General features: G+C 36.5%; 1 protein-coding gene across 3 annotated transcripts in view; it reads right to left on the bottom strand.

The window, feature by feature from the left end:
* Window positions 1-27,675, bottom strand: part of NDUFS4 (NADH:ubiquinone oxidoreductase subunit S4) — a 112,582-nt gene that overhangs the window by 2,177 nt on the left and 82,730 nt on the right. Inside the window, exons 4-5 of one of the 3 annotated variants that reach the window (XM_032337419.1) lie at window positions 23,084-23,157; window positions 2,201-2,304 (exon numbers count right to left, since the gene is read on the bottom strand). In XM_032337419.1, coding sequence (XP_032193310.1) covers window positions 2,201-2,304; window positions 23,084-23,157 — 178 coding nt within the window. Of the gene's footprint in view, window positions 1-2,080; window positions 2,305-12,022; window positions 12,130-23,083; window positions 23,158-27,675 lie in introns of those variants that run through there. The other 2 variants (XM_032337418.1, XM_032337420.1) reach the window with 2 other exon arrangements.

The following is a 27,675-nucleotide window of genomic DNA, read 5'->3' on the forward strand; positions in this document are numbered from 1 at the left end:
ATTTTGCAGTTTATTTGAAATAAAATTCTAATAAAGTAGTAATTTAAAATGTAGTATGTATAATTTTCAAGTAAGATATAAATTGTGTATAGATTTTGTAGTTATATATATTCGATTACACAGATAATATACCCTTATAGTAATATATTCAAACACTGTATTAAAAGTTGAAAGACCCAGGGTGCCTGGGTGGCTTAGTTGGTGAAGTGCCTGCTTCCCATTCAGGTCCTGATCTTAGGGTCCTGCCATCAAGACCTGGGTCAGACTCCCTGCTCAGTGGAGAGTCCACTTCTTCCTCTCCCTCTGCCCCTCCCCTTTTCCAGCCCCCTTCCCCACCTCGGTCCCCTCACGCTCTCAAATAAATAAAATCTTAAAAAAAAAAGTTGAAAGGTGTGCCTGGGTAGCTAAGGTGGTTGAGCATCCCAGGAGGTCCTGGGATCAAGCCCTGCATCAGGCTCCCTGTGACTCCCCTGCTTGGGCTCTCTATCAAATAAATAAATACAATTTTTAAAAATAAAAATTAAAAAATCCAAGACTCTCCTCCCCCCACAATAAGTGGTAAAATCATCTTACTAGTTTCTTACGTATCTTGCCCAAAATATTCTAGGTGCACATATGTATTAAGCACCTGTTGCCATACCTCACCCCCAGATGTTATCTACTATTCCTGTATTTTTCTACTTAGCAGTATATATTGAACACTGTTCCAAACCGCTCATAGATACTTCCTGTTCTCTTTAATGGCTATGTAACATTTAACTCCATTCCTCCTTTAATAAACATTTAAGTAGTTTCAACTTATCAGCTATTAGAAACCCTTCTGTAATATCTTTTTACATTCAACTCTGTGTATATCTATGGTCTATTTGTCAGGATGAGGATTTTTAGAATTAAATGGAATACATAGTTAATACTTTTGAGAAGAGCTTGCTCTTCAAAACTGTATTATACAAATTTATACTCTGATGTGTTTTCTTTGTTGCACTACGTCAATGTGCTTTTAGTATTTTTATGAAATATAATTGAGAAAGTACATAATTAGTATATAACTTTTGTAACAAAGAATTTATTAGCAATTCAGAGAAATCATCTGCCATTAATCCTATCTTTCTATAACTAAAGTAATTAAAAGTATGGGATGTGAAGACAGATATGGGTTCAAGTACCAGCTTTGACACTTGGGATTTGTGTGATTTTGAGGTTATTTAGCCCTATTAAGCCTTGATTTATGCCTCTGCAAAATGGGGGGATAATAGTGCCTACCTAACAGAATTATGATGAAGATTAGCATACAGAATGATTACTGAAGAGGCTGACAGGAATATATGCTTGATAACTCACACTGGATGACCTAAGTGATTAAGACCTAACAAGAACATGTACCTATGTCTATTTTACAAAAACAACAGTGACTGTAAAAAAATCTCTAATAACGAACCGATTATTTTCTTGGAGTCTTTCAATTCATAAGAATATAAAATCTTCATCTGAACCATACATAATCATAAATGTGAATTCCTGGGCAGTTTAGTACGGAACACAACTGATTCAGATTCAGACTCAAACTCAGAGAATATAAGGTTCTAATTAGAGAACCTCAGAGGCGCTGGGTGACTCAATCAGTTAAGTGTCTGACTCTTGATTTCAGCGCAGGTCATGATCTCCGGGTTGTGAGATCGAGCCCCAAGTTGGGCTGCTTGTAAAGCTTGCATAAGATTCTCTCTCTCCCTCTTCCTCTGCAACCCCCGTAAAATTAAGAAAACCTCAATAATAAAGAGATTTGGGTTTATTAGATTGCATTGTTATCTTGAATTTCTCTAACCTCAGATAAAACAGAAATTCTAAGACAGCATTATAATAATGATGGCTGGTAATTCATAAAAACTATTAACTTGAGAATGGCTATAAAGAACCAAGTATAAAACTTCAATGTTGCAGCTGATTTCAAGCATTCCTTTTAATAAATTTTAAGTACTGATATTTCCTAGAGGTATGATCACCTCAAATCTCTGTAAACAGGAAATTGAAATATGTTCACTTTGAGACATCAAAAAACATTTAAAACAGGCATCACAAAGTGTAGATTTGTGGTTAAAGGTCAAATTTATTAGGAGATTAAAAGATGTATTATACATAGACTATAAATACTGCACAGCTGACTTTATTCACAGTCAAGCACAGAGATATAGTCAGTGCCAACCTATTTTGTGGATACTCTTGTTCTTTTGTTCCAAGAAAAATTTGCACCATAAGACTTGGACTTGGGTTTTGGAACCTTCCTCTCGTCAATGTCATACCTCCACCCTAGAAAACAAAAACAAACCCACAGAAACAGAATTAAAGAGGATACCTCAAGAGCAGAGCAAGCAGAAGCTGTCATAAATTTAATGTTCATTTATCATGAGGAGTACATGTCAGCACATCTGAAATATAAATACTTAGTAATATTTTCCCTTATAATCCTTTGTGACAAGGCAGCCCAAAATATTGCCTGAAGATTATAAGTGTAACCCGTGATGTGACTTCTTGCTCAATATTCCTTATTCAATTACTGATGGTTACATATTCATGTAAATTTTTCTATTTCTCTATGTGGTTTAATATGTGTTGTCTTTAATAACTGCAGTAGGAACACTGAGCAGTATAACCTATTTCCTAAAAGCTCATGCCTTCACATCAATTTGGATCTCACTCAAAGCAATACAGAAAAGCATACATGTTCATGTGAACGTATCTATGTACACAGTTACCTGTATAAATGACAGAGTGGGAGTAGACCTAAAGATTATTTGGTTCAGCTCTCTGGGCTTTGACAGGCCACTGATTAAATTAAAAAACCTTTTCAGCATTTGCTTAAAGGGCTATCTATTTAGAATCCCATGAAAGTAGTAGATATCAATGCAGATTCTTTGGTCTGACGGAAGTTTAATTGCTAATTTCTGGCAGGAGCTTGGGAATCTGTACTTCAACTAACTGATCTAGGAGATTTTTATGCATAGAGGGATGAGAACTAGTGGCGGCGGGAACTGTCTGCTTCTGAGAGTCTTTGTATCTTATCTCCAAAGCCCTTCTCAGTGTTTTGTAATTTTGAAAACTGGATTTATTCATGGCCATCTCTTCTGCTTTAAGTCCAGTTCCTCAGTTCAAGGTATGGAGAACAACCCTTGAACATCCTCCTTCTTGAAGATCTAATTAAGTCATTGCTCTGTTCCTAGTCCAAGCAACCTCTATAACTTTCACTTTTCTTCATAGGATTCATTTTCTATCCCTGTAATTTATCATTCTGAGGACTTTCTTCAAATAATTAATCTTGAAACATTTGATCCATGGCTGCTGAATCATGCAGTCATGTATAAAATGTCTGAACTATTATATGTCTCATTAAGTAAACTTTTTGATCTTGTGAGTTGTTATGAGTTCTAGTGCCTCTTGGTGGGTATAATATTTGCTGCCACAAAAGCTTATGTTTCAGTAGCCCCTCAGAATGTAATTTTGCCACAAAAGTGAAGCCCGTAGAAATCAAGTCATCAAAGTATACTGCTACTACTGCTTATTTTAGTGCCCAAAAGAGGAAATAATTAATAATTCCATTGCTAGAACTCCCATCTTCAAAGAAAGTTCATGTGCTATAAGGAAACTGAGAAGCAGGAAAGCAAATGAAACAAATCGTTTAAAAATACAAACAAAACATCAGAATCCAGGAGCAAAAATATTGATTCAATTTACTTGCTTAAACATAACCTTACTTTCACAGAGTAAAGTTTTGAGTACTTTCTAATCCATTAAAACAGAAAAAAACCCCGAAAGCTATGTCTTACTTTAAGAGGACTTGAACTTGTAAGTACATTAACAAGTGGCTATTTGCATTTCAAAAACGTTACTAACTGGCCTAAGAATGGTACCTACTTCATAAGTTGTCAGGAGGGTTAAACAAACTTGTTCATGTGAATTGCTTAGAAAACACCTGACACTTAACAATCATTTATTGAGTTCCATGAAAAACGTACTTTTCTAAAATTTGTATATGAATTAATATTTCCTTTATGTAACTGAGAAAACTGAGGCACACAGTGATTAGGTGACTAGCACAAGCTCACTCACCTAGGAAAGGACCAGACTCAGGATTTAAACAAAGAATCTGATTCTGGAGCCTTTGCCTTAATTAATACTGTGTCTCTTGTGGTTTACAGCATAAGTAAGATATTCTTTCTGTCTCAAATCTGATTTGTAACTGTCTAGTAACACATCTTCTCTATGAAGTGAAGCATTAATGTAAATAAAACTGCCATCACACTGAAACACAGTAGTTTTGAATTAACCACAGAAAGGAATTTTGGTAAGCAAATTAATACCGTGAACTGAACATGGTATTTTTAACATTATAAACTTCTCAAGCACTTCCTACATTAACCAGCAAATGATGCTGTTAATTATAAAAAATAATTCAATAAAGGAGGTATAGCAATATTTACTAAGCATTTACTATTCATTTAATAAATATTATTGATTACATATTCTGTGTGAAGGACTGTTGAGAAACCAGAGATATAGCAGTGAATAAATCCCAAATTTCTTCAGGTTAGCAGAAGAGAAACTGGTAAGTAAATGCATGGTATATTAGGTGCTAATACAGTAATACCTATGATTAAATACATATTTTATGCTAATGAGAACTAAAGAAAAACATTTTAGACAGGGCACACAGGGAAGACCTTGCTTCTTGAGAAGGTCACATTTGCCTGAAGATCTGAAGGAGATCAGAGTGAGCTATGTGGATGTTCTAAGTCCTCTGCTAAGTGCTTTACATGTATTTTTATAGAATTTTAAAACTGAGATCATAGGTTGCTTGGCTTATGAAGTAGGCATTATATATACCACAATTTTATATTTAATTATTTAGGAAAAATAAAGCACAGAGAAGATAAATAAGCAGCCTAAAGCCACATGGTGGAATGGCAAAGTCAGGGTTTTTAACCGAGGTTGACTTTAAAGCTATGTACCTAACCACCTCATAAATAAAACTACATTTCTTTAAAAGCATTTTGTAACTGCAGTTTTTATCTATTTCACCCAACTTCTTTCAATCTTTGTGATTTTGTAACTCCCCTCAACCTTTGTTTTTATAAATGTATTGAAAAGACTGTTCCAAGAAAGCCTGGAAAGTAAGTCTATGTCTGCCATATGTCCATCCACCCCCACCCCACTTGTGGAGAAAGGAAAGGTTTCTAGTGTAGTAGGTTCTTTGTCTAGTTATAATGATTGCTGGCAAGTTACCCCACGCCTCCAGGAACTCTTCTTGCCAAGTGATGGGTCAGAGAAGCTAAGTTCCCTCTCTACTCCTGCTTCCTTCCCAACACACACTCTCCAGTCCAATGAAAGACAGTATCAGAGGAACTGAAGAAGAAATGAGAAAGTACTTGGACATATTTAGGAACTGGTATTATACACGAACACATACTGATAATCACTGTCTCATTTATGTCGTTAATCAGTTTTTCAGTGACCAGGGAGAAAAAAAAATTTATGTCAGAATGTAGACATAGCTCTATTATGTTTTGTTGATGGAGTCTCAAAATGCTGTCAGGGTCACTGCAATGTGAGAAGACTGGGATTTTGTACACATAAAAGAACAACTGGTTTGGGTTTTCTCCTGGTAACAAAGGAGTGACCTGGCTCTTGGGAATCATGAGCCAGATTATAGTTCTATTGATGGTGATAACAACAATAAATAGAAGTATCATTATAAGGACTGGAATGTGGATGGGCAAGGCACCTTGGGAAAACAAAAACACAAGGAAGAAACCAGCACTTGCTAAGAGTATCCATTTCTATATTACTGCTCTACCACAGCCACCCATAATTGTAAGGATGTATAGGGGGGAAAAAATCTCTTTTCCTCACATTTTTCTGTGGGAAACAACTTTGTTCCCAAAGCCGCACAAGTAACAATATGCTAATTCTAAGTAAAAGGAAAAGGATATGAGGAAGTCTAATGAGAAATCACAAGAGACTGAAACTCAACTCAGAGTCTACATAAATCTCCTTTTGGATTTTCTCTCCATAGCTGAGAAAACTTTTCTACTATGTGAGACTGATGCTAGGATGAACATTTGCTCTTTTGACTGGGAACTCGATTAAGAATCTGACCACGTTTCTAAGCATCTTTCTCTAAAGTGTTTACCTTACAATGCATGGATTAACGATTCTTCATACCACAATCTTTCCCAAGTTATTTTTCTGTAGTACTGTGGCAATATAAAGGCTACTGGAGCAAGCAATGAGCGTTAGCTAAAAAGAGAAAATAACCATAAGAAGAACAACACTTAAAAGGACATTAAACATGCGTACTTAATGGATAAGTTACATGAATTGTGCTTAGGGAAAGTTGTTCTTAAAAAGAACCTAATGTAACTTGCAAGAAATAGAATGTAAAAATTTAAGAATGGAATTTTATTTGTGAAATGTTAAGTTTGTGTACGAATTTTCTTTTCAACACTAACTTTTTTTAAAAAACCCTCAAACTTAAGTTTCTGAAAGAGATCATGGAGTGAAAACACTTGCATTCTCTGAAGAATGCTTTACAAAATCAAGGTGTAGTCTATGACAGTGGTCCTGATACGCTGTTCTATTAGGACACTGAAAACCAGCCTTCACTCTTCCCAGCTGTGTAACAGAAGAAGATCAAAGCAACTGAGTCCACAGCAGCTGCCCCAGGGATGGAGTAAGCTCCTAGGGCTGCTGTCACTTCCCACTGAGGAGAGCAGCCATATGGCACGGATTAACCACAAATCCAACCACCAGCACCTAAATGATGAGAAGCTGACTCCCTTTGCTGTTACACACACTGGAATGCTTTCACAAAGATATTTTGATCTTTAAGCCCTAGTATCAGAGAAGTACCTCTGGCAAATACTGTGGTAAACTTAAAATGTGACCTGTAATATCTCTTGCTCAATTTCTTTTTTGGAAAGATGCCCATTTATTTTGTTGATCTCCAGACTGTGGTTGAGATAGTCTACTTCCTAAGATACGAATGTTTGGTGTAATCTTTCAAATGTGCCCCAAAAAGCCCAAAGCTCAAAACCCAAAAATCAAAGACCAAAAAACATCCACAAAAGGCTTGTGAACAAAACCAGATCATGACAATTAACTTGTGAATTCTATGTATGAGACAGAAAATTAATTCCATTCACTTTTATTTACAGAACCACTTTATTTATGGTTCAGTAATGCAAAAAGAGAGAAATGGTCATCAGTGGTTTTATTGCTTGTGAAATGTTACCTCTAGTAACCCTGGTTCAAGTCCTATAAAATGTCTTTCTCCTGTAATAATCTAATCTCAAACCCTGACATTAGTTCAGAAGTGAATAGTTTAATGGTTTTTCCTACTGTCCATCTGTATATAAAGCGAGAAGTACTGCAAATCTGGCACAAACTGACATAACTGGCAGTCACTGCTAACAGAGGCACAGGATCAGAATAGAAAAGACTTTGGGAAGCCAAAGCGAGGTATGTGGATACTTGGAGGGTTTCAAGGGTTTTCACCAGGCCATGTACCTATATTATGCCTAGGTAAAAGCAAAGCGTAAACTTTTGAAGTATAATTTAAAGGGGGCTGGGGAGCTATGACAGTCTTTGAGGAATTTCATTTTAGAAGTCCCTCTACTTTAAAATTCCCAAGTACCTAATATTTGGCATGGGAGGAGTTCAGATTAATTTGAAAGTATCTTAGATCTTCTTTTAGAAAATATTATGGAGAAATAATGGGCTGGGATACATTGGCAAAGCAGTTCTTTCCACGAAAATTATATAAAATTATTTAAACAAGCAAATAAGGTGAAAATGTGAGGCACCTGAAATATTTATTAGATTAGTAACACCCCACACCTGCCACAGCTGCAACACCTCAAAAAAATCCAACCTTTGATGTAATAGTCAATGGCCCCCTTAAATTTTATCTCTTCAAATAATATAGTTGCTATACAATATTTTTTTATTTCCAAAGCAGTAATTGGAACCACATTATTCAGAATTTGCCACAAAATAAACTGGTTTGTGTTCCAAAAGTACATGTGAAAATCAGTCATTAGAAATTGAGAACACATTTTTTTTTCTAGAGAAAGAGACTATACAACAGTGGTAAATGTCCAAAAATCATTCTCAGAGATTTTGATGTAATTGGTTTGGGTGTGGTCCGTGCATAGGGATTTCTAAACCCCACTTAACCCACAATACACTAGGAATACACTAAACCACCATGTATAACATGATCTCCATGAGATAAATTATTTCAAACCTCCAACTGGGAATCTAAATACCTCTCCCCACCCAACATGTCTATCTCTGTCTCTCAGGAGTCTCAGCTCAGCAGCTCAGGAGTCAAACTAAACATTTCCCTGGCCACAAAGACAACTAGTACCTTGGACTGGGGACTAAGAAGAGGGAATGATGAAGAAAAAAGCTGGGGCTTCATCAGAAAACTATGCAGTGTCTACAGCACACCAGATCTCAGCTCTCTGATCATGGTCTTTATTTTGAAACCCTGTAAAATATAGGTTCAAACAGTCCTCGTAATTTGTGAATTTGTTCACTAAAATTTACTTGTAACCCTCAAATCAGTATTCACAATGCTTCCATGGTCATTAGCGACACACACAGAGCAATGAAAATTTGAGTCACTCAGTGTACATACGTGGTCCCAGAAGAGGTCAAGCAAGGTAATGCTCTGTGCCTTGTTTCAGATCTCATACTGTAAACAAGAGTACTTTTCGTGGTCTATTTACAGTGGCATTTTTGTGCTTCTTGATGATGAATTTTCCATTTAAAATGGCCCCACAGATGTAGTGTTCTAGCACTTACTAGTGTTCCTAAGGGCAAGAAGGCTTGGATGTGTGTGTGTGTGTGTGTGTGTGTGTGAATATATATATATATATATATATGTTAGATAAGCTTCATTCAGGCTTAAGTTATGGTGCTTCTGGCTATGAGTTCAATGTTCATGAATCAATAATACATATTAAATAAGGTGTTTTTAAACATTTGAACACAATCACATTTTTAATTTTTATTTATTTATTTGACAGAGATCACAAGTAGGCAGGGAGGCAGGCAGAGAGAGACGGGGGAAGCAGGCTCCCTGCTGAGCAGAGAGCCCGATGCGGGGCTTGAGATCATGACTTGAGCTGAAGGCAGAGGCTTAACCCACTGAGCCACCCAGATGCCCCTAGAATCACATTTTAAAACGGTTATGTATGTATTGATAAAATTTTGTGATCAGAGTCTCAAAAGAATCTAACTTTGTGTATTTCTTAGGAGGAATATTTCGGTACTCTCTAGTGTTTTTGGTGACCTTAGAGATCATAAATACTATGAATAATAAAAACCAACTGTAACAGATGCATAAACTCTGTCCTGCCTGGTGACTCTTCCCCACCTCCTCTGGAAAAACCAGTTTTATCTCCATTTGTAATTCATCTCAACCCTCTTTTACTCTATATAAATTTGTGCCTTACTGACTTTTCCTTTGAACTGGTTATAACATCTGCTTGGTTTCCTCATTTCATTAGTAAACTAAATTTTTTTTTTTTTAAGATTTTATTTATTTATTTGACAGAGATCACAAGTAGGAAAAGAGGCAGGCAGAGAGAGAGGGGGAAGCAGGCTGAGCAGAGAGCCCGATGCGGGGCTTGATCCCAGGACCCCGGGATCATGACCTGAGTCGAAGGCAGAGGCTAACCCACTGAGCCACCACAGGTGCCCCAGTAAACTAAATTCTTAAAAATGTATTAATCTATATGTATTAATCTATATCTATATATATGATTTTATGTTTTCCAGAAAATACTCTTTTCACAATTTTGGAAGTCCCACTGACACATCTAACAGATTCACCAACCAAAGCCTGGCAAACTTCTTCACCAAAAGTGGTGCACCTTATTTTAAGCTCAGGTATGTCTTTTCTTGGCCCCAAGAGGCAAATACAAGAGAATTTTGCTGACTCCCTGTTTTTCTATTTTTAACTTTGCTCTCTATTAAGTTTGGGAATTGGTTTTAGAGATCTATTCTCTAAATAGGATGAAAAGACAGAAAAATCTAGTCTTTTGGTCTTTGCAGTCTATTTGACCTTAAACAAATGAAAAATTTGTACTCAATGAGAGGAGGACAGCTCTTTAGTATACACCAGTGAACTTCATAATTCTGTGTTAACTGTTAACCCATGACTGAAATTTTAGAACTGAAGTTATAAACTGTGTGATGCTGGTCTGTCTACATGTCTGTTAATTCAGAAGTGTCTTTACTTCTCATTATATATGTATGAGTTATGTTTTCCTACCTGTACATGTCATTAATGAATTAGATAGTAAAATCTCTTAAAGAGGCTCTGTTTTGATTGGCTTCTAGAAAAAATAAGTGCTTATATAAGAATTCCTAAAATTCTTAGAAAACAAGGAAATTCAACTTCTAAATAGTCTTAATGTGCTAGATTTAAAAAAGGTATTCTTGGGGTGCCTGGGTGGCTCAGTCAGTTAGGTATCCAACTCTTAATTCCAGCTCAGGTCATGATCTCAGCTCAGGGTCCTAAGACTGAGCTCCAGTGGGTTCCAGGCTCAGTGGGGAGTCTGCTGGAGATTCTCTAGCTCTCCTTCTACCCACCCCCACTCCCTCACCTGCTGGGACTCATGTACAAAAAAAAAAAAAAAAAAAAAAAAAAAAGCATTATTAAGGAATTAAAGACCTAAGGAACATTTAAGAATTCAAATTCAAATAAGAAAAAACAGAGGTAAATCTTGGGCACGTGGCCGACTTAGAAGAGCTTGCAACTTTCAGTCTCAGGGTTGTGAGTTCAAGCCCCACATGGCGTACACAGGTTATGTAAATGAATAAACAAAAACTTTAAAAATATATATAGATATAGATACAGGTAACATATGGGGTGCTTGGGTGGATCAGTCGGTTGAGCACCCTACTCTTGGTTTCACGTCAGGCGGCAATCTCAGGGTTGTGTGACTGAGCCCTGCGTCAGGATCTGCGCTCAGCACCACCCCTCTGCTCCTCCGCCATTGCACATGTGCACACACTCTATTTCACTCAAATAAAAAATACATAAATCTTTTAAAAATATAGGTGATCTCTGGCAAACAAGACAAATTTAATCATTTTGATTTAATAAAAGCAGCTATATTTTCTCTAGTTTATTATTAAATATACCAAGCACAGATCTTTCTTTCTAAACTTAGTAAGTTTACTGATCAAATAAGCTAGCATTATTTTTGTTTAATGTTTATACTCCTAAAAAATATAAATTTGTATTTATCCAAAATGATTCTTCATTCTGGCAATTTTAATAGTAACTAAGTTTTGTAGTATGTCACTTTGAAAATTAATTTCCAAGACTTTGGGTTAATTTACAACCTTAGATGATATTAATCGATATTTATTAGATACTTAGAGTATTTCTAAGAATACTAAACTACTGATTACTAAGCAAAATTTAAGTTTATATATTTTTGCTTCTTTTTTTTATTTTGTATAGAGAGGTTGTATCTTTGGGTTTAATGGATGTATTCATTTTTGCCACTTGGAGAAGTTTATAAAGAATGCACGTGGTTGTAGAAGTTTTGCTAGTTTACTTAAATATTAGTATGTAACAGTTTGCAATGATCAGTTTTCTCTATGAAATCAGAATTAACTTTGGTTAAAAGATTTAATAAATGTGAAATTCTCCTAAGAGTAATAGTGGTAGTGAGGTAGAACTTTGTACGCAAGGTAATGAGATGTGTTTCTGTTTACCAACAGAAAAAGAGAATAGTTAGCATAGAGGTCTCTTTCAGGCAACCAACTTGAACAACGGAAACTTGATCAAGGCAAAGGGGCCGGCAGTGAACCACCAAGCTGAATGCAAATAGGCTCACGAACCGACCACACCTGGAAACAGCCATAAGCCCTAACTGACCAATTACAACCCAGCACAGTTCCAAATATTACCGAAAAAGGGAAAATTCCACACTCCCTCACCCTGTTCAGTAGCTGTGGTCCCTCACCACCCCTTTGTCCCAGTCTTTGCTATCTTGCCCACCATTTGCTCTGCCTTGGGTGAATTCTTACACCTCCCACACTGCAGCTGCCACCCTATTGGGTTGGGTCACCCCACAGTTAGGTCCTAAAGTAAATATTCAAAATGAGAAAGAGAATGGTGAAGGACAAAAACCTGAATGGATACTGAAAGTTATATATTTTATTTCCCTTACAGTATGTCTAAAAAGTATGAATAGCTATGAAAGGTATTAAAATCTTAGCAAAGCTTGCTCAGTATGGGTGGGCTTATTTCATTAGTTCACTATTTACTGCCTCTACCTACAACATGAAGGGTTATTCTTTTTGTCTAATCTGCCTAGATTTCCAAGTTTCTGTGGCTTACCAGAATAACCTTATATGAAGACTTCCTTATGACTTCCTAACCTTATGATGATGAAGTCTTTAATGACTTCCATAAGAGCTCAGGATCTTTACAGTCATGTTACCTTTTATGTTTGTAAGTTTTATCATCCCTTTGAAATGAGCAGTCAAGTACTGTTTGTCTCACACCCACGATCCTATTCCTATCCTAAGTGTGCAAATCTACTGACATTTTTAAAATTTATGCCTCCCCAGAATAGCCTAAATGGAAAATGAACAATTCAGATTACCTTTGTACCTAAAACTATTTTCAAGGTTCCTCAGAAGGCCTCTGGACTATCACAAGGATGTATTCTTTTAACCTCGTGGAAAGAGAGATATCAAAAATAATTAGTTTGACACAGTACTAATGAGTTATAACTGTAAGAGTTAACAAGTCAGAAGAGATACTTAGCCCTCTTGAGGTTAAATCTGTATGAGTAAAATGTTATTAATATAAATATTCCAGAAATTTATGCTATGTGCTAAGTATAGATTCTCACTGCCCTCACTGTCCATGTTTTATTTATCAGAGCCCTGGTATGCTCTGTATTACAGGTTATCAGACATAATTTCAGTTATCTTTAAAAACATCAACTTGGTTGCATCTTCTGTAGTTTGGATCTTGTATATTCTAGGCCAGTATATGTAAATTGGAGTCCATATCACTTATCAATGGAGTTTTATTAATATACAAATGTTTAGGACCTTCCCCAGACTTACTGAATCTCTTTACTTGATCTTCTTGACCTATTTCTCGTATATGCTTACTATGTGTTTGTCACATTCAGGGTATATTACATATCAGGACTATTATTATTTCTCTGTAAATATTCATCCATTTTTATAAGTTAGATGGACATTTATGGTCTTCTTTGAAACCAGGCTTTAATACTGATTACAGATATACTGTATATAACATTTTTGGAATGACTTTAAGTTGCATCATTCTTTTTATGAATGTTTACATTTCATTTCTGAAATTTACCAGTAATGTTCATTACAGCCAACTTAAACCTTTAATCACTTAGGGATAGATTTTTTTTTGTTTTACTCTGATGCTACCCTGAAAACTCCCGAAATCAGTTGCAGGCCACAGTACTTTGTCTTCAACAAAGGAAGACACCTTCAGAGCTCCATGGAGAGGACTGTTAGGTATTCCTGGGTACAGGCTTTTGATGGCATAAATAATTATAGGACATACCAATGAACTGAGTCAGGATTTCCAGAACTCTACCTGAGCTGCAAATAAATTTATGATCCAGGGAAACAAGAATTAATTATATAAGACTAAATGCACTGATGAAGGCTGAATGTAGTTTCTGTTCGGAGTACTTCTGATATTGTTTCAATATTCAATTTTTTTGGCATTTAAGGAAGTCCTTTCCCTTGTCTACAATTTAGTAGACAACTGTTTTGTAAACTAAACTGTGTATCATTTGTAAATGGTATAAGTCTCCCTGCATGACCACTACAGAATTCAGGAACTCTTGTTGAATATTCTTATATCCATGGCAATATAGGTATTTGTACATGTTCAATATGTCCTTCTTCTGTGGTTATGCAACAAAGGCCATACCTAGATTGACATATTTGACAATGTACTTATTTAATCAGAGACGACCAGACACTTTTAAGGAAAAAAGTAGACAAAATCCTTCCAGGAAAGTGACATGGCTCCAGGATAACAAATTACAAAAGTTCCCTAAGGTGGTAAGGAACCTTTTTAGAGGATCTTAGGATATTTTAGGGACCTTGAAAAGGGAGGAAAAATTTGCCCAAACTAATAGGCATCACAGAACAAGTCTGGTGGCAAGTAATTGGTCATGAAGACATACATGAAGAAATCTGAGAGTCCTTATGAAAAATTTCAGCAAAGCAAACTTAAGAGAGCTTATGTGGTAAAGAACAGCAGGACTTCTGCCCCCAAAAATGCCTTTTTGGCATAAGGATTTTGAGCTGGTTAGTTAAAGAAAAACAAAAACAAAAAACAACAACAGTAAACATAGGGAAATCTCCGAAAATGAAGAAATTGCCCTTTTTTGAGGGACATTTACATTTATAAGGGAAATCTCCATTTGTAAAGGTATCTCCCACTCAGTACTAGGAAGTGGAGGATGACTAAAATTCTGAAAATTCACCAATGGAGAAGCCTTGGAATTAAAATCTGCATAACATTTATACCCTTGTTTATGGTACTTTGCCCTATAACCTCCCAAGGTTCTCCCCAGTGCCCACTCCCCAAATCTTCCGTCTTCAGCTAGAGATGGTACTTAATGTGGTGGCAAGGGCCATTTCGGAGTTACCAGTTTCCCCGGGTATATAGGAGATATACACGTTATTAAACTTCGGTTTGTTTTTCTTTGTTAATCTTTTAGTTATAAGAGTCAGAGGTGTCTCAGCCAAGACCTATAAAGTTAAAGGGAAAATTATTTATCTTCTCCTACAGTTGCAAATTATTCATTCTTGCTATACCTAAATACATACTCAGGCCAAATATTAGCCCACAATTTTGTGATCATAAATAGTGTTTGAGATTTTTTAAATCACAAAAAGGAGAAGAGAGAAATCAGTAGAAAATCGCATTATCTATATAGTATGCCTTTTCTCTTCCAGGTTATCGGATTTCAGCTTAATTCCTTGTCTTTCAGCTATTTTATTTCTTTTTAAGTTGTATGACTGATAGATATGCAAATTATGTCCTGTGTCCTACTGGTATTGATTTAATTAGCTGCCCCTCCCCCACAAAACCTCCATCTGCTCCATTTGCATTCCTTTTTTCCACGTGTATTTGTGCTGTTTTGACTTTTACTTTGAACTGGTTTTAACATCTACCTAGTTCCTTTTTATCACATGAATAAAATAAATCCTTTAACACAGATTTTTTATCTGTAGGAATCCTGATTCTTAGCTTTTGAAACAAAGGTGTCTTCTAACAGATGAGTGAATGTGAGGTTGAGACCCTCATTAGAAGGTTTAAGTTAGGTGGAAATCCAGACTTTGCTGATGGGTCTACTTCTGGAATAATTCTAAATCCTGCAGCTCCAATTACCTCCTTATTTTCCTGAATCCAGGGCTCGACCTGTCTGCTTCCTCCACTGCTTCTACCTTCTAGGACTTCAGAGGCAGGTTTTCCTCCCCAAGAGACCCACTATGGACGGAATGCAGTTTCACAGTTTATCCTCTATCCCCCTACTCCTGAAAGAAACCTCCTCTATTTTGAGAATTTCAAAGAGTTTTTACAGCTAACAACAATGAGAAAAACACAGGGGGTAAAATGACCTACCAAAGGAAAGTCACAAAGTTTCAAATCAGATCAAACGGGGAAAAGGCCATTTCTGGTTTTCATTAGCATGTAAATGGTAGTAGATCCTAGCCTTCAACCATCGACATTTTTCCACAACTACCTTACTCCTCCTTTCTCCGTTGATGCAGCTTCTCCTCCCCGCCCTCAACCCTATCATGAAACACTAGGAAAGACAAAAGCCACAATGGGTGAGAAAGGTGGGTCTTTTCAGTACACAAAGAACTAAAGTGAGGTTCATCTACATTTCAGAGGAAACCCCAGATACTCTTTTCTCTTTTTACAAAGAAAGGTTATCTTTGAAGAGTTCCTCTGGAATATTTGCCGAGCTCAAAGAGAGACCTTCAGGATGAGGCCCTGGGGTTAAAGCCAAAAGACACAGGGTATTTATATCTTCTTTACTTAGTGTGTATGGTTGGGGAAGGTTGAGAAGTAAGATTTGGGGGAGTGGAAGGTAGGGAGAAGGGGGAAAAGCCACAGGGAGGCCATTCAATCTTTTCTTCTTTCCCACTCCCTAGTTTCACAGAATCAGTTCTCTGTAGTGACATCCTGTGAGAAGAGAGACCTAACCAAAACAGAAGCAGGGAGGGTAGTTACAGGAGTTATTAATAGCAGGAGGAAGAGAACTTCTTTTAGTCTCAGAAATTATATATTCTTACATAAAATTCTTATATAAAAAGATGAACCTGCACAATACCTTTTATGGTTAAGAAATGAAAAATGGGTGATTAATGGGATCTTGTGGTATAATTTAGGTCTCTTTTAGCTATTTTATTTCATTATTATATTACATGTAACATAAGAGTTTCCACTTATCCTGGATTCATACGGGGTATGAATAAAGAACAGAACTTTATTTCTTAAAAATATAAAATGTAGAGGCGCCTGGGTGGCTCAGTGGGTTAAGCCCCTGCCTTCGGCTTGGCTGGGGTCATGGTCTCAGGGGTCCTGGAATTGAGCCCCATGGACCCTCTGCTCAGCAGGGAGCCTGCCCCCTCACCCCCTGGCTCTGCATGCCTCTCTGCTTGCTTGTGATCTCTGTCAAATAAACAAAATCTTAATATATATATATATATATATATATATATATACACACACACACACACACACACACATATATATAAAATGTGAGGTTTTCAAAGTTGGATAAAGTTTTCCTATTTCTTACATTCATTATAGAATATTAGTGAAATCTTTAGAATATGTGTAGAATGTATATTCTGTGCATTGCTAAGAACTATACAGATCAGAACTATATAGATAGAAAAATAATGTGAATTACATACAACTTCCAAATAACTTTAAATTTATTTTAAAGTTTATCTATTATTTATTTATATAAGTAATCTCTACACCCAACTTGGTGCTCAAACTCACGATACCAAGATCAACAGCTGTACACACTTCTAACTGAACGAGCCAGGTGCCCCAATATAATTTTAAATTTCCTAGGAGGCACTTTAAAAAATGACTAGGAAATATTTTAATCGTATTTTCCTAGCCCAATATATATCCAAAATATTATCACTTAGATATGTAATCAATACAGAAACTTTAGATAATTTTTATACCTAGTCTTTGAAATAGTGTATATTTACACTATAGCACATTTCAACTTGAACCAGACACATTTCAAGTGCTATATAGTCATATGTGGGTACCATACTGGATAGTGCTGACCTAAATCATGTGGGAAACAAAGGCAAAAGAAAAAACTTAGAATTTCCTTACTGCCTACAGCCCACTGACAAGTCCTTGAAACAGGCAGGAGTGACCTTCCTTAAGGAGCTTAGCTGCCTCAATGTTGACACTTCCCTAAAGGCAAATGGCAATCTTATCCCAACCCCCAATCCTGTAAGTCTTAACATTAAAAAAAAAAACTCCTTTGAAAACTTTATCTCTAACCTCCAAGATACTCAGCAATCACCTTTCAAGCGTATGGCCCATGGAAATACATCGGAAGTATCTCAGGACTGAGTTATTACCGAACAGTAATAAATGACCTTTTCCTAACAATAGCAGCCCCCTCAGGATCCTGGAAACCTTGTTTCCAAAATTCCTTAGGGGCCTATGCTGTCCCTAACCCCCTCCCAACTTGAAACTATATAATCAGTCACCCATCACAACCAAAGTGCAGCTTTTTCTGCCCAAGAGTCCTGTCCCCATGCTTTAATAAAACCACTTTTTTATACCAAAGACATTTCAAGAGTTCTTTTCTCGGCTATAGCTCCAAACCCCAACCATTTCCTACATCATAACGATCGATTTTTAAGATCTACTAGCAGCATAGTATCATATAAAAAATACTGAATTTAGAATCTAGGAACTTGGGTCTTATCAGTTAAGAACTACATGATTGAGCTTAGTCTTGTTTTATTAATTTCCAGGCCTCTGTATCCTTAAAAAAAAGTTTATAACAAGTAACTTACATCTTGGGAAACAGCTCTAACATTATGGAATAATCTTCTTAAGTTTCTCTGTTAATAAACTCAAGATAAGCTCCATATTATATATGGTTATATTTTACTAACACTAAAATAGAAGAAATTGCTAATCATTCTATAAATTTTCTTTCTCCAGATTTCGAGTTACAGGGAAGTAACAGTTCTTCTGAAAGAACAATTAGCCAAATTAATTTAAAGTGATTTTTAAAAAGTTTAAAACATGATTTGGAAAATAATTTATAACATCACTACAGGTACAGTTCAAACTCACCAAATATTTATTAAGTACATTAAAAGATGAGTGGGACTGGGTGTTTTTTTTTCCCATGTAGGTGCTTATAATCTAGTAGGAGGAATAAAATATTAGTTTGAGTACAAGGACATGCCTTATTTAACTACTGATCCCCACAGCCTAGCCCCCAGTGCCAGCAACAATAGTGTCTGACAGAATGCAATACAAAAAGTACAAAACTGTACTGTTAAAGCTATAAGAAAGGAAAAAATTACTGTGTAAATTAAAAGAGAAAGCACATCCAGTAAAGGCTGGGAGATGGAGGTCGAAAGGGGAATAAGAAAAGGGAGCAGGAAAGAGTTAATGTTTAAACTGTATTATTGTAAGGGGTAGGTTGTAGTTCTTGGCAGGACTAAGGATGAAAAGGAACAACAGCATGAGTAAAATTGTAGATGGAAGAAAATATGCAACAAGCCTGGGGATAAGGCAGGACAAAGAGTTGGGACACATAAAGCTAGGTCCGTGCTTTTCACTGACCTAGTGATGTGTTTATATTGTGACGAACTTTGCTTTTTGTTGTTGTTTAGCTTTTTAAAAAATATTTTATTTATTTATTTATTTATTTGAGAAAGAGAGAGAGAGAGAGAAACAGCACGAGAGGGTAGAGGGTCGGAGCGGGGAGCCTAATCCAAGACTCATCCCAGGACTCCGGGATAGGATCATGACCTGAGCTGAAGGCAGTGGCTTAACCAACTGAGCCACCCAGGCACCCCTCTTTAGATTTGAAGTAATCTCCACATTCAGCGTGGGGCCTGAATTCACAACCCCAAGATCAAGAGTTGCATGCTCTACCAAATGAGCCAGCCAGGTGCCCTTGTGAAGAACTCTGAATTTTGAGACATCTATCCTTAAGCACAGGCCTTCAAGATGTTTAAAAAAAAATACTATTTTGCATTTAGAAAAATGTCACAAAGGGTCTTGATTTTTAAGACTGTGTATATGTGTATTTCTATATAATGGTTTAGACCATAAATTAGTAAATAAATTCTGTAAATGGCCAAATAGAAAATATTTTTAGATTTTGGGGGCTTTTATGGTCTCTATTACAATTATTTAATTTTACTATTGCAGCTAAAGAACAGTTATAGACAATACATAAATGAAAGAATACAACTGTGTTCAAATAAAACTTGTTCATTCAGCTACAAGTATAATGACCTTGTTAACTAATGTTAATTAATGTCTCTAAAACCTCAGTTTCTTTGCTCTACAAAATGGGTTGATAATTGTTCCTGTTTCACAGAGTTGCAGTGAGGATTAAATGGGACAAATGAAAAGCACTTAGCAGAGTGGAAAACTCAAGCCTTAGTCTTAGGAATGTTGGAACTTTGTGATGATGATACTCATTACCTGAGACCAAAATATAATCAGAAGGCATTAAAAATTTCTAGGAAGCAAATGAATCTGAAGCAAATGAATCTGAAAATCTTGTACTGATTCTCAAAACTGTTTAGAAGTAAGGAAAACAGGAAACCAAAGAAAGGAGATGAAAGGTGTAGGTTGCTCATTTTCAGAACAGTCCCTGAGTATACAAACTATCTTTTTTTTTTAAGGCAGATTTTCCCTAACCTGTTTCTTGACACTACTGAAAGGCAAATATTTAATATTCCTAAATGGAAAACTTTTGCCAGATTTTTTTGTTTATTATCAACACAGAATCAACGATATCACAAAAACAAATTTTCCCTCTAGAGCATATAATGAGTAAGTTACTGGGCTAGAAAGTAAAGAAATAAAACTGTATGAGTTGGCCCATGAGCTTAATATCCTTAAGTCTATAGTTTTTGAGTATTATCCAATCCAATTTCTCATTTCAAAGAGGAAGGACATGTTTATCAAAGATTGTTTAGTGAAACATGACTTGCTCAAGATCTCTGGTAAACCAGACAGTTATGGAATGAGAGTCCTAGTTACTAGTCTCTGAATCCAAGTTGTTATATGTTAGTAACAAGTTCTAAACCATTTCTTTCTAATGCTTTCACTAATCAGAACATTGGTTCACCCAACCTTCAACAGCATTAGCTCACAAAATGTTATTAGGTATGAGGGGAGAGGGAATCTTGAATATTCCTTCCACTATCCACCTACCCAAGAGATGTGGGTAGTTGGAAAAGATCCCTCACCCCAATGATTCTGTATCATTTCAATGATCTGCTTAGACCTGCTGCCTCAATACTAGAGAAACTGGACTTTATATATAAAGTCTTTTTACATATAATATACAATGCTGAATGTTTAGATAAATGAGGCAGATCACAAGTATTATAGTGAACTTAAGGATGGAATAATCAGGGAGAACTCTCCCAGGAGATGAGACTGGCTTCAAATTTCCAAGTAGAGAATGTATTTGGGAAAGTCAGTAATTTTACCAGATAACCCATGTCCATTATGTAGGTATTATGCTAGGTGCTGGGGACAAGGCAGTGACTAACATGGATATGGTTCCTACTACCTTGTAGGTTAAAATTCCTGATCCACTATAGTATTATAAGATACTATCTACAAAGCTTTTGCAAGTTACACTACTGACTTTGATAATGTTCTTCAATTTTCTTTCCCAGGGAGGCAGAAATTGGAGTGAAAGCATGTGATTTCAACAGCAGCAGTGGCTAGTTCACACCTGCAATTCACATGGCAACTGTAGTCATGCAGTCCTGGTGACCACTTAGACATTAACCAGAGATTTAACAATTTAATTAGATTTCCTGTTATTAAACTCACATTGCAAGCCTCAAATGAATAATTTTCAAGGTGTCAGACACAAAATATGGTAGGCTGCAAAGATGGAAAACATTTATAGAACTGTTTTTGATAAGCTATATTACAGTTTGATTAAATAGTAATTTAAATCAAAATAATATTTTAAAGACTATGACCACTCTGAGAATAATTCTGTAATTAAGAAATTTTGAAACTGCCAAGAACATGTTTTAATAAGCTTTACTTATAAATTTTTTTTCAGATTTTAAAAAGTCTAAAAAGAATAGGATAAACTTATATACAATTAAACTTAACTATGTTCTTACTTATGTTCTAAACACTTCTATTAACTAATTCAATCCTCATAACAATGCCCACTGTACACAGGAGAAAACAGAAATACGAAGACATACAAATAGTAAGAGACCAACAAGGATCCAAGCCCAGGCACTTGGGCCTCACACTCTTCATCATAAGGTATATAATACTAAGGGTAAAATATTTAAAAAGCAAATACCTGGGGTGCCTGGGTGGCTCAGTGGTTTAAGCCTCTGCCTTGGGCTCAGGTCATGATCCCAGCGTCCTGGGATCGAGCCCAGCATCAGGCTAGGCAGGGAGCCTGCTCTCCTCCCCCCACACCCACCTGCCTCTCTGCCTACTTGTGATCTCTATCTGATAAATAAAATCTTAAAAAAAAAATGGAGATAATGGTAGTCTATAAGAAAACAAAAAGCAAGTATCTTAGATAATAAGCTTTATAGTGCTTTCACATTTATAAGTCAAATATGTTAGATAACAGTAATAATCTTTTACATTTATTGTCTTAAAGTAAAAATATATTTAAGCAGACATTATCTCATTCAAATAGATAACTCAGATTCAAATTCAACTGACCATTTAGAAAAGAAGAATGCATTAGGTACAAATACACAGTAGTGCTAGCAAATCCAAGAGAGAGAAACAGCAGAAATAGCAGATGTAGAGAGTTAAGGGTCAGAACCAATAGTTTAAAGTATCTTTTGTGTATCAGGTACTAGATTAGATAGACTATGAGTAAAGTATCATGATTTCAACAATGAGAAAACATTAAGTTCATTATGAAATTAATCCAAAATCATATACAGTCTAAGTGGCATAAGGATCAGAATTCAAACTGGACTGACTCCAAAACCTCTCTTCACTACCATGTTGCATGGCTTAATAGATAATGGAGAAAAAAATCTGCATTTTTTTGTTGATAGTAGTATCAATATAAATAATAGTTTTAGGTGGCTATCTCAAAAACTAATACCCTCTTAGGCTGCATTAATTTAATTGTAAAGTGAGATTATGCTTGGTGTTATACTCACCATATATAGAAAAGTGACCCACAGACATTTAGGCTTACATGAAATTTTAAGGTACTTTAAGGAATTTTAAGGAAAATTAAAGAATAAGGTAATGATAACTATTTTCCAAATAATTAAAGAGCTACGAGATAGAATTATAGATTTGAGATTTTGGATCAAAGTAAGAATAAACAGAGTTCTCAAAACTGGAATAGGCAGTTCACTTAGAGTTTAAAAACCAAGTATCTGAGACATTCACTTAGAGTTTAAAAACTAAGTATCAGTGATTTTGCAGAGCAAGCCATGATCAAGGTAGGAGATGAATTAGTTTTACTCCCTGCCTCTCTTCCTAATTAGAGCATTGGCTTTTACATGTTATGTGGTTATTCCATTTTAGTTTTTGGAGGGGGGAGGTGTTTTGATGTGTATAAAAAAATCTAAAAACCACTAGATTAAACATACTACAAGATGTCTTTCAACTCAAATTCTATATTCCTGCCTGGTTCTGATTAAGGTCAAGAACATAAAATCATATCTTGATTGCACTTGTCAAAGCAAAACAAAAACAGACCAAACATACCATTTTTTTCTGCAAAGGCAGCTGCGTCTTCTTTAGTACTGAAGGTTAGAACCATGTTGGACAAGGGATCAGCCCTGTAAGAAATAATTTTTTTTCCAGGATTTAACATTAAGCTTTAGCAGGGAAAAAAGGCTTATTTAAGTAAAGTAAAATGTTAGAAAATAAATACTTGCTATAATATCAGAGAAGTATAATACTAATGAATTACCTTATTTTAAAATGTTAACTTTTAAAATATATTTCCCTGTGTTAAACTGAGATTTTCTAACCTGTACTGTCAAATTAAAAAATTTGTAACTATAAAGACATTCAGCAATTTTTAGTCCTTAATAAAATCATTTATTGAACTCTTCAAAAAAAAAAAAAAAAGATTTAATTGAATTAAAAAATCCCAAAGGAATTCTCAAATTGACCTTATAAATTCAATATCAAGAAATCTACTGGTGAGTGCAACTGGAATCATCATTATCTCAAAAAACAGATGGCAATAACCTCTAAATGAACCTTCCATCATTACAGACAATAATTAAGCATATGGCCCCATGAAAAAATAAGGCTCCAAGAATCAACATCTGAGTTTTTCAACCTAGTATTAGTGATAATGTTTACAAGTCTATACAGAACCTTAAAAAAATATATAAAATATCACATAATTTCAGAAATATCACTTTTATTAGTACATTTATAAAAAGGTACAACACTGGGGCTCCTGGGTGGCTCAGTCGTTAAGTGTCTGCCTTCGGCTCAGGTCATGATCCCAGGGTCCTGGGATGGAGCCCCACCTCAGGCTCCCTGCTCAGCTGGAAGTCTGCTTCCCCCTCTCCCACTCCCCCTGCTTGTGTTCCCTCTCTTGCTGTGTCTTTCTCTGTCAAATAAATAAAAATCTTTAAAAAAAAAAAAAAAAGGTAGAACACTGCTACAAATGTTTATTATTAGTCTCTCAAAGGTGAATACAACATTCTATGAAACATCATTTAGAAATGTGGAAGTAGGGGATGCCTGGGTGGCTCAGTGGGTTAAGGCCTCTGCCTTTTGCTCAGGTCATGATCCCGGGGTCCTGGGATCGAGCCCCACATTGGGCTCTCTGCTCAGCGCGGAGCCTGCTTCCCTCTCTCTCTGCCTGCCTCTTTGCCTACTTGTGATCTCTGTTTGTCAAATAAATAAATAAAATCTTTAAAAAAAAAAAAAAGAAACGTGGAAGTAAGAAAGTAAACATTTAGGATGTAATATGGATAATGAAAAGACACAAGATACACAGGGAGAGAATATACAAGAAGTAACCCTCACTGAAATGAAGATCCACAAATTATTGCTGCTTAAGTTCTAGTCCTCTACAACGGTTACTGTTCTGGGGCTCCTATGAGATCCCTATAATGATATGTATTCTTACCATACTCCCTCCCCCACCCTGAAAGAAAAAGAGCTTCTCATCAGTTAGCTGTATTAGTACCAATAACACAATTTTATACTGATCCCTCCTTTTTGAAGCATATATGATTTCCCAGTTGATAGTTTAGATAAACTATACTGAGAACAGAAATGTCAACATAAATATCCAGTAATTTTTAGAAAAGATTTTATTTATTTATTTGACAGAGAGAGAGATCACAAGTAGGCAGAGGGGGCAAGGGGAAGCAGGCTCCCCGCTGAGCAGAGAGCCCGATGTGGGGCTCAATCTCAGGACTCTGAGATCATGACCTGAGCTGAAGGCAGCAGCTTAATCCACTGAGCCACCCAGGTGCCCCTATTTTTAACGTTTTTAGAAGATTATTTATTTGACAGAGAGCACAAGCAGGGAGAGCAGCAGAGAGAGGGAGAAGCAAGCGCCCTGCTGAGCAAGGAGCCTGAAGTAGGGCTGGATCCCAGGATACTGGGATCATGACCTGAGCTGAAGGCAGACACTTAACCAACTGAGCCACTCAGGTACCCCCAGTTAATTTTTTTATATATATATATATTTATTTTAGAGAGAGGGAATGAGCAGAAGGGTCAGAGGGAGAGGGAGAATTTCCAGCAGACTCCCTCCCCACTGAGCACTGAGCCGGACGGTGGGCTGGATCCCACAACCCTGAGATCAGGACCTGAGCTGAAACCAAGTCAGATGCTTAACTGTGCCACCTAGGAGCCCCTGATCCTATAATATGATTAGTGCTGACATTTATGTTAGCTTAGTTGAGAACAGGAAGCAAAACAGAAAATTGTAGGAAAAACTCAGGAGCCAAGAGCTCTATAATCTGCAAAGGTGGTATAGCTTTTATTTTTCTCACTTTATTTAGGAAAAATTACATAGGTTGAACAGTAACAACCTGCATCAATAAGCCAACATTTTTCCAGCCATTCCATTTCTATTCCTATTCTCCATCTCCTATATTTTGAAGTTCTTTTCTAAGTATATTGCCTCAAGTAGCTTTCACCCTTTCTTATCCTTACCCAAAGTGCTATACATTCCTAACTAATCTTTCCTCCTCCTCAACTCCAATCTACCCTTCAACATGTTGTCGGATTAACTTTCCTAAAGTTCGACTCTCAAACCCATTGTCCAACTTTAAAACTTAAAAGGAGGCGGCACCTGGGTGGCTCTGTCGGTTAAAGCCTCTGCCTTTGGTTCAGGTCATGATCTCAGGGTCCCGGGATGGAGCCCCGCATTGGGCTCTCTGCTCAGCGGGGAACCTGCTTTCCCCTCTCACTCTGCCTGCCTTTCTGCCTACTTGTGAACTCTGTTTGTCAAATAAATAAATAAAATAAAATCTTAAAAAAAAAAAAAAGAGGGGTGTCTGGGTGGCTCAGTCATGAGGCAGCTGCCTTCTTCGGCTTGGGTCCTGATCCAAGGGTCCTGGGATTAAGCCCCCATCGGGCTCCCTGCTCAGCAGGAAGATTGCTTCTCCTTTTCCTACTCCCCCTATTTGTATTCCCTCTCTTGCTGTCTATCTGTCAAATAAATAAAACCTTTAAAAAAATAAGTAAAACTTAAAATAGTTCCCAGTGTCTACCAAAAGAATTTCTAAATCTCTTACACTTTAGCATTCAAGCACTTCTACAATATGATCAGAACACAGTTTCCAGTTTTTTAAATTATTCCCCTTGGAGGTAACCAACTAGTCAAACAGATAGCTAAGTGATTCTCTAAATGTAGCCTGTAAGTTCCCACCAGCTCAGTCTGTTCCTTCCACTAGGAATACAGAGAGAGGCCACTACCTCAGCATACAGAAGTCCATCCCAAATATCTCTCATGGTTTACTATGAATCTTTTCCATGAATCATTTATATCCTACCCTCCTCTAAGTATAAATCAACTCTTTTCAATCTTTACTTATATTTCTAAACTTCATTTGCTCAGTTCCTAATTACTGGGGTTCCAATTTGGGTAACGGCAGATTTACCTACCATTAAATCAGACTTATTTGCCCAACAATTACATAATAAACTACAGACAATAAAAAAGCCCAACTGTATGAAGGGAACAGAGTGGCCAAAAGCAGGAATGAAAATGGAGAAGATTCAACTTTTGAAAGGAGGGAGCCACAGAGGATTAGATCCAGTTGATAGTTTTTCCTCTAAAGGTATGCTCTGGTCCAGACATTAGGACCATCAAGAACTCAAGCAGAAAGTCTTACCAGCACAAGCAATCTGGAGACAGGAGTTTAGGATTGCCAGAGCAGCTAGAAAGTTAGGGGAGGAAACAGTGAAAAGGAGGAATCTGCAGAGGAGGGAACTTCTGAACTGCACACAAATGTCTAAGGTGCTAAAACAATAGCTGAGAAGGCTGAAAAAACTAAGCAGAGATTTCAGCAGCTGTTTCCTTGCTATAGGGGAGACTGAGTTTGAAGTTCCACGGAGACAGAAGGACTTGGTAAGGGCCTTGTGCTTTCCACTGAAACCTTAAAAGGGCCATGCCTTTTTATTATTTTTATTTTAAGTAGGCTCCACGCCCAGCATAGAGCCTAACCTGGAGCTTGAACTCATGACCCTGAGATCAAGACCTGAGATGATACCAAGAGTGAGACACTCAACCAACTGAGCCACCCAGGTGCCCCCATGCCTTGTTATTTTTTTTAACACTATGTTTTAGGACTAAGACCAGAGTAAAACTGAAAGAGACCCAACCTAACAAAGCATAAAGTAAATCCTCCACAAACTCAAGGTAATCTATTCAAAATTAACTATCTTCTAGAGCAAAACTCACTCACATTACCAGTGTCATTAAGTGGATAGGCATAAGGATAGAAAAGTAACGGAATAACTTTTTTCTTTTCCTTTTTTTCAGAATTAAACTTCTTAATAGAAATTAGCTGGATCAGGATTAATTAGCATATTAATATGAAGCCATATGTTCACCAGAAGATATGTACAAGAATCTTCATTTTAGTATTATGCATAACCCCAACTGAAAACTGTTACAAAAAGACAACAGAGCCAAAATGGAGTCACTTGTACTTGGCCCCACATCAGCAAATCAAGACTTCACTTTAACATAACTGCAATTTCAATTTCTCTCAGGAACGTAATCTTAAAAGAATTAATCTGGAATACCAGAGAGGTGAGATAATCAGCTCTTTCCTTGTCCTTGCCCCCTTCTTCCTTTAAGTCTTTCA

The sequence above is a fragment of the Mustela erminea genome, chromosome 3 (assembly GCF_009829155.1).
Source record: "Mustela erminea isolate mMusErm1 chromosome 3, mMusErm1.Pri, whole genome shotgun sequence".
NCBI lineage: Eukaryota > Metazoa > Chordata > Mammalia > Carnivora > Mustelidae > Mustela > Mustela erminea.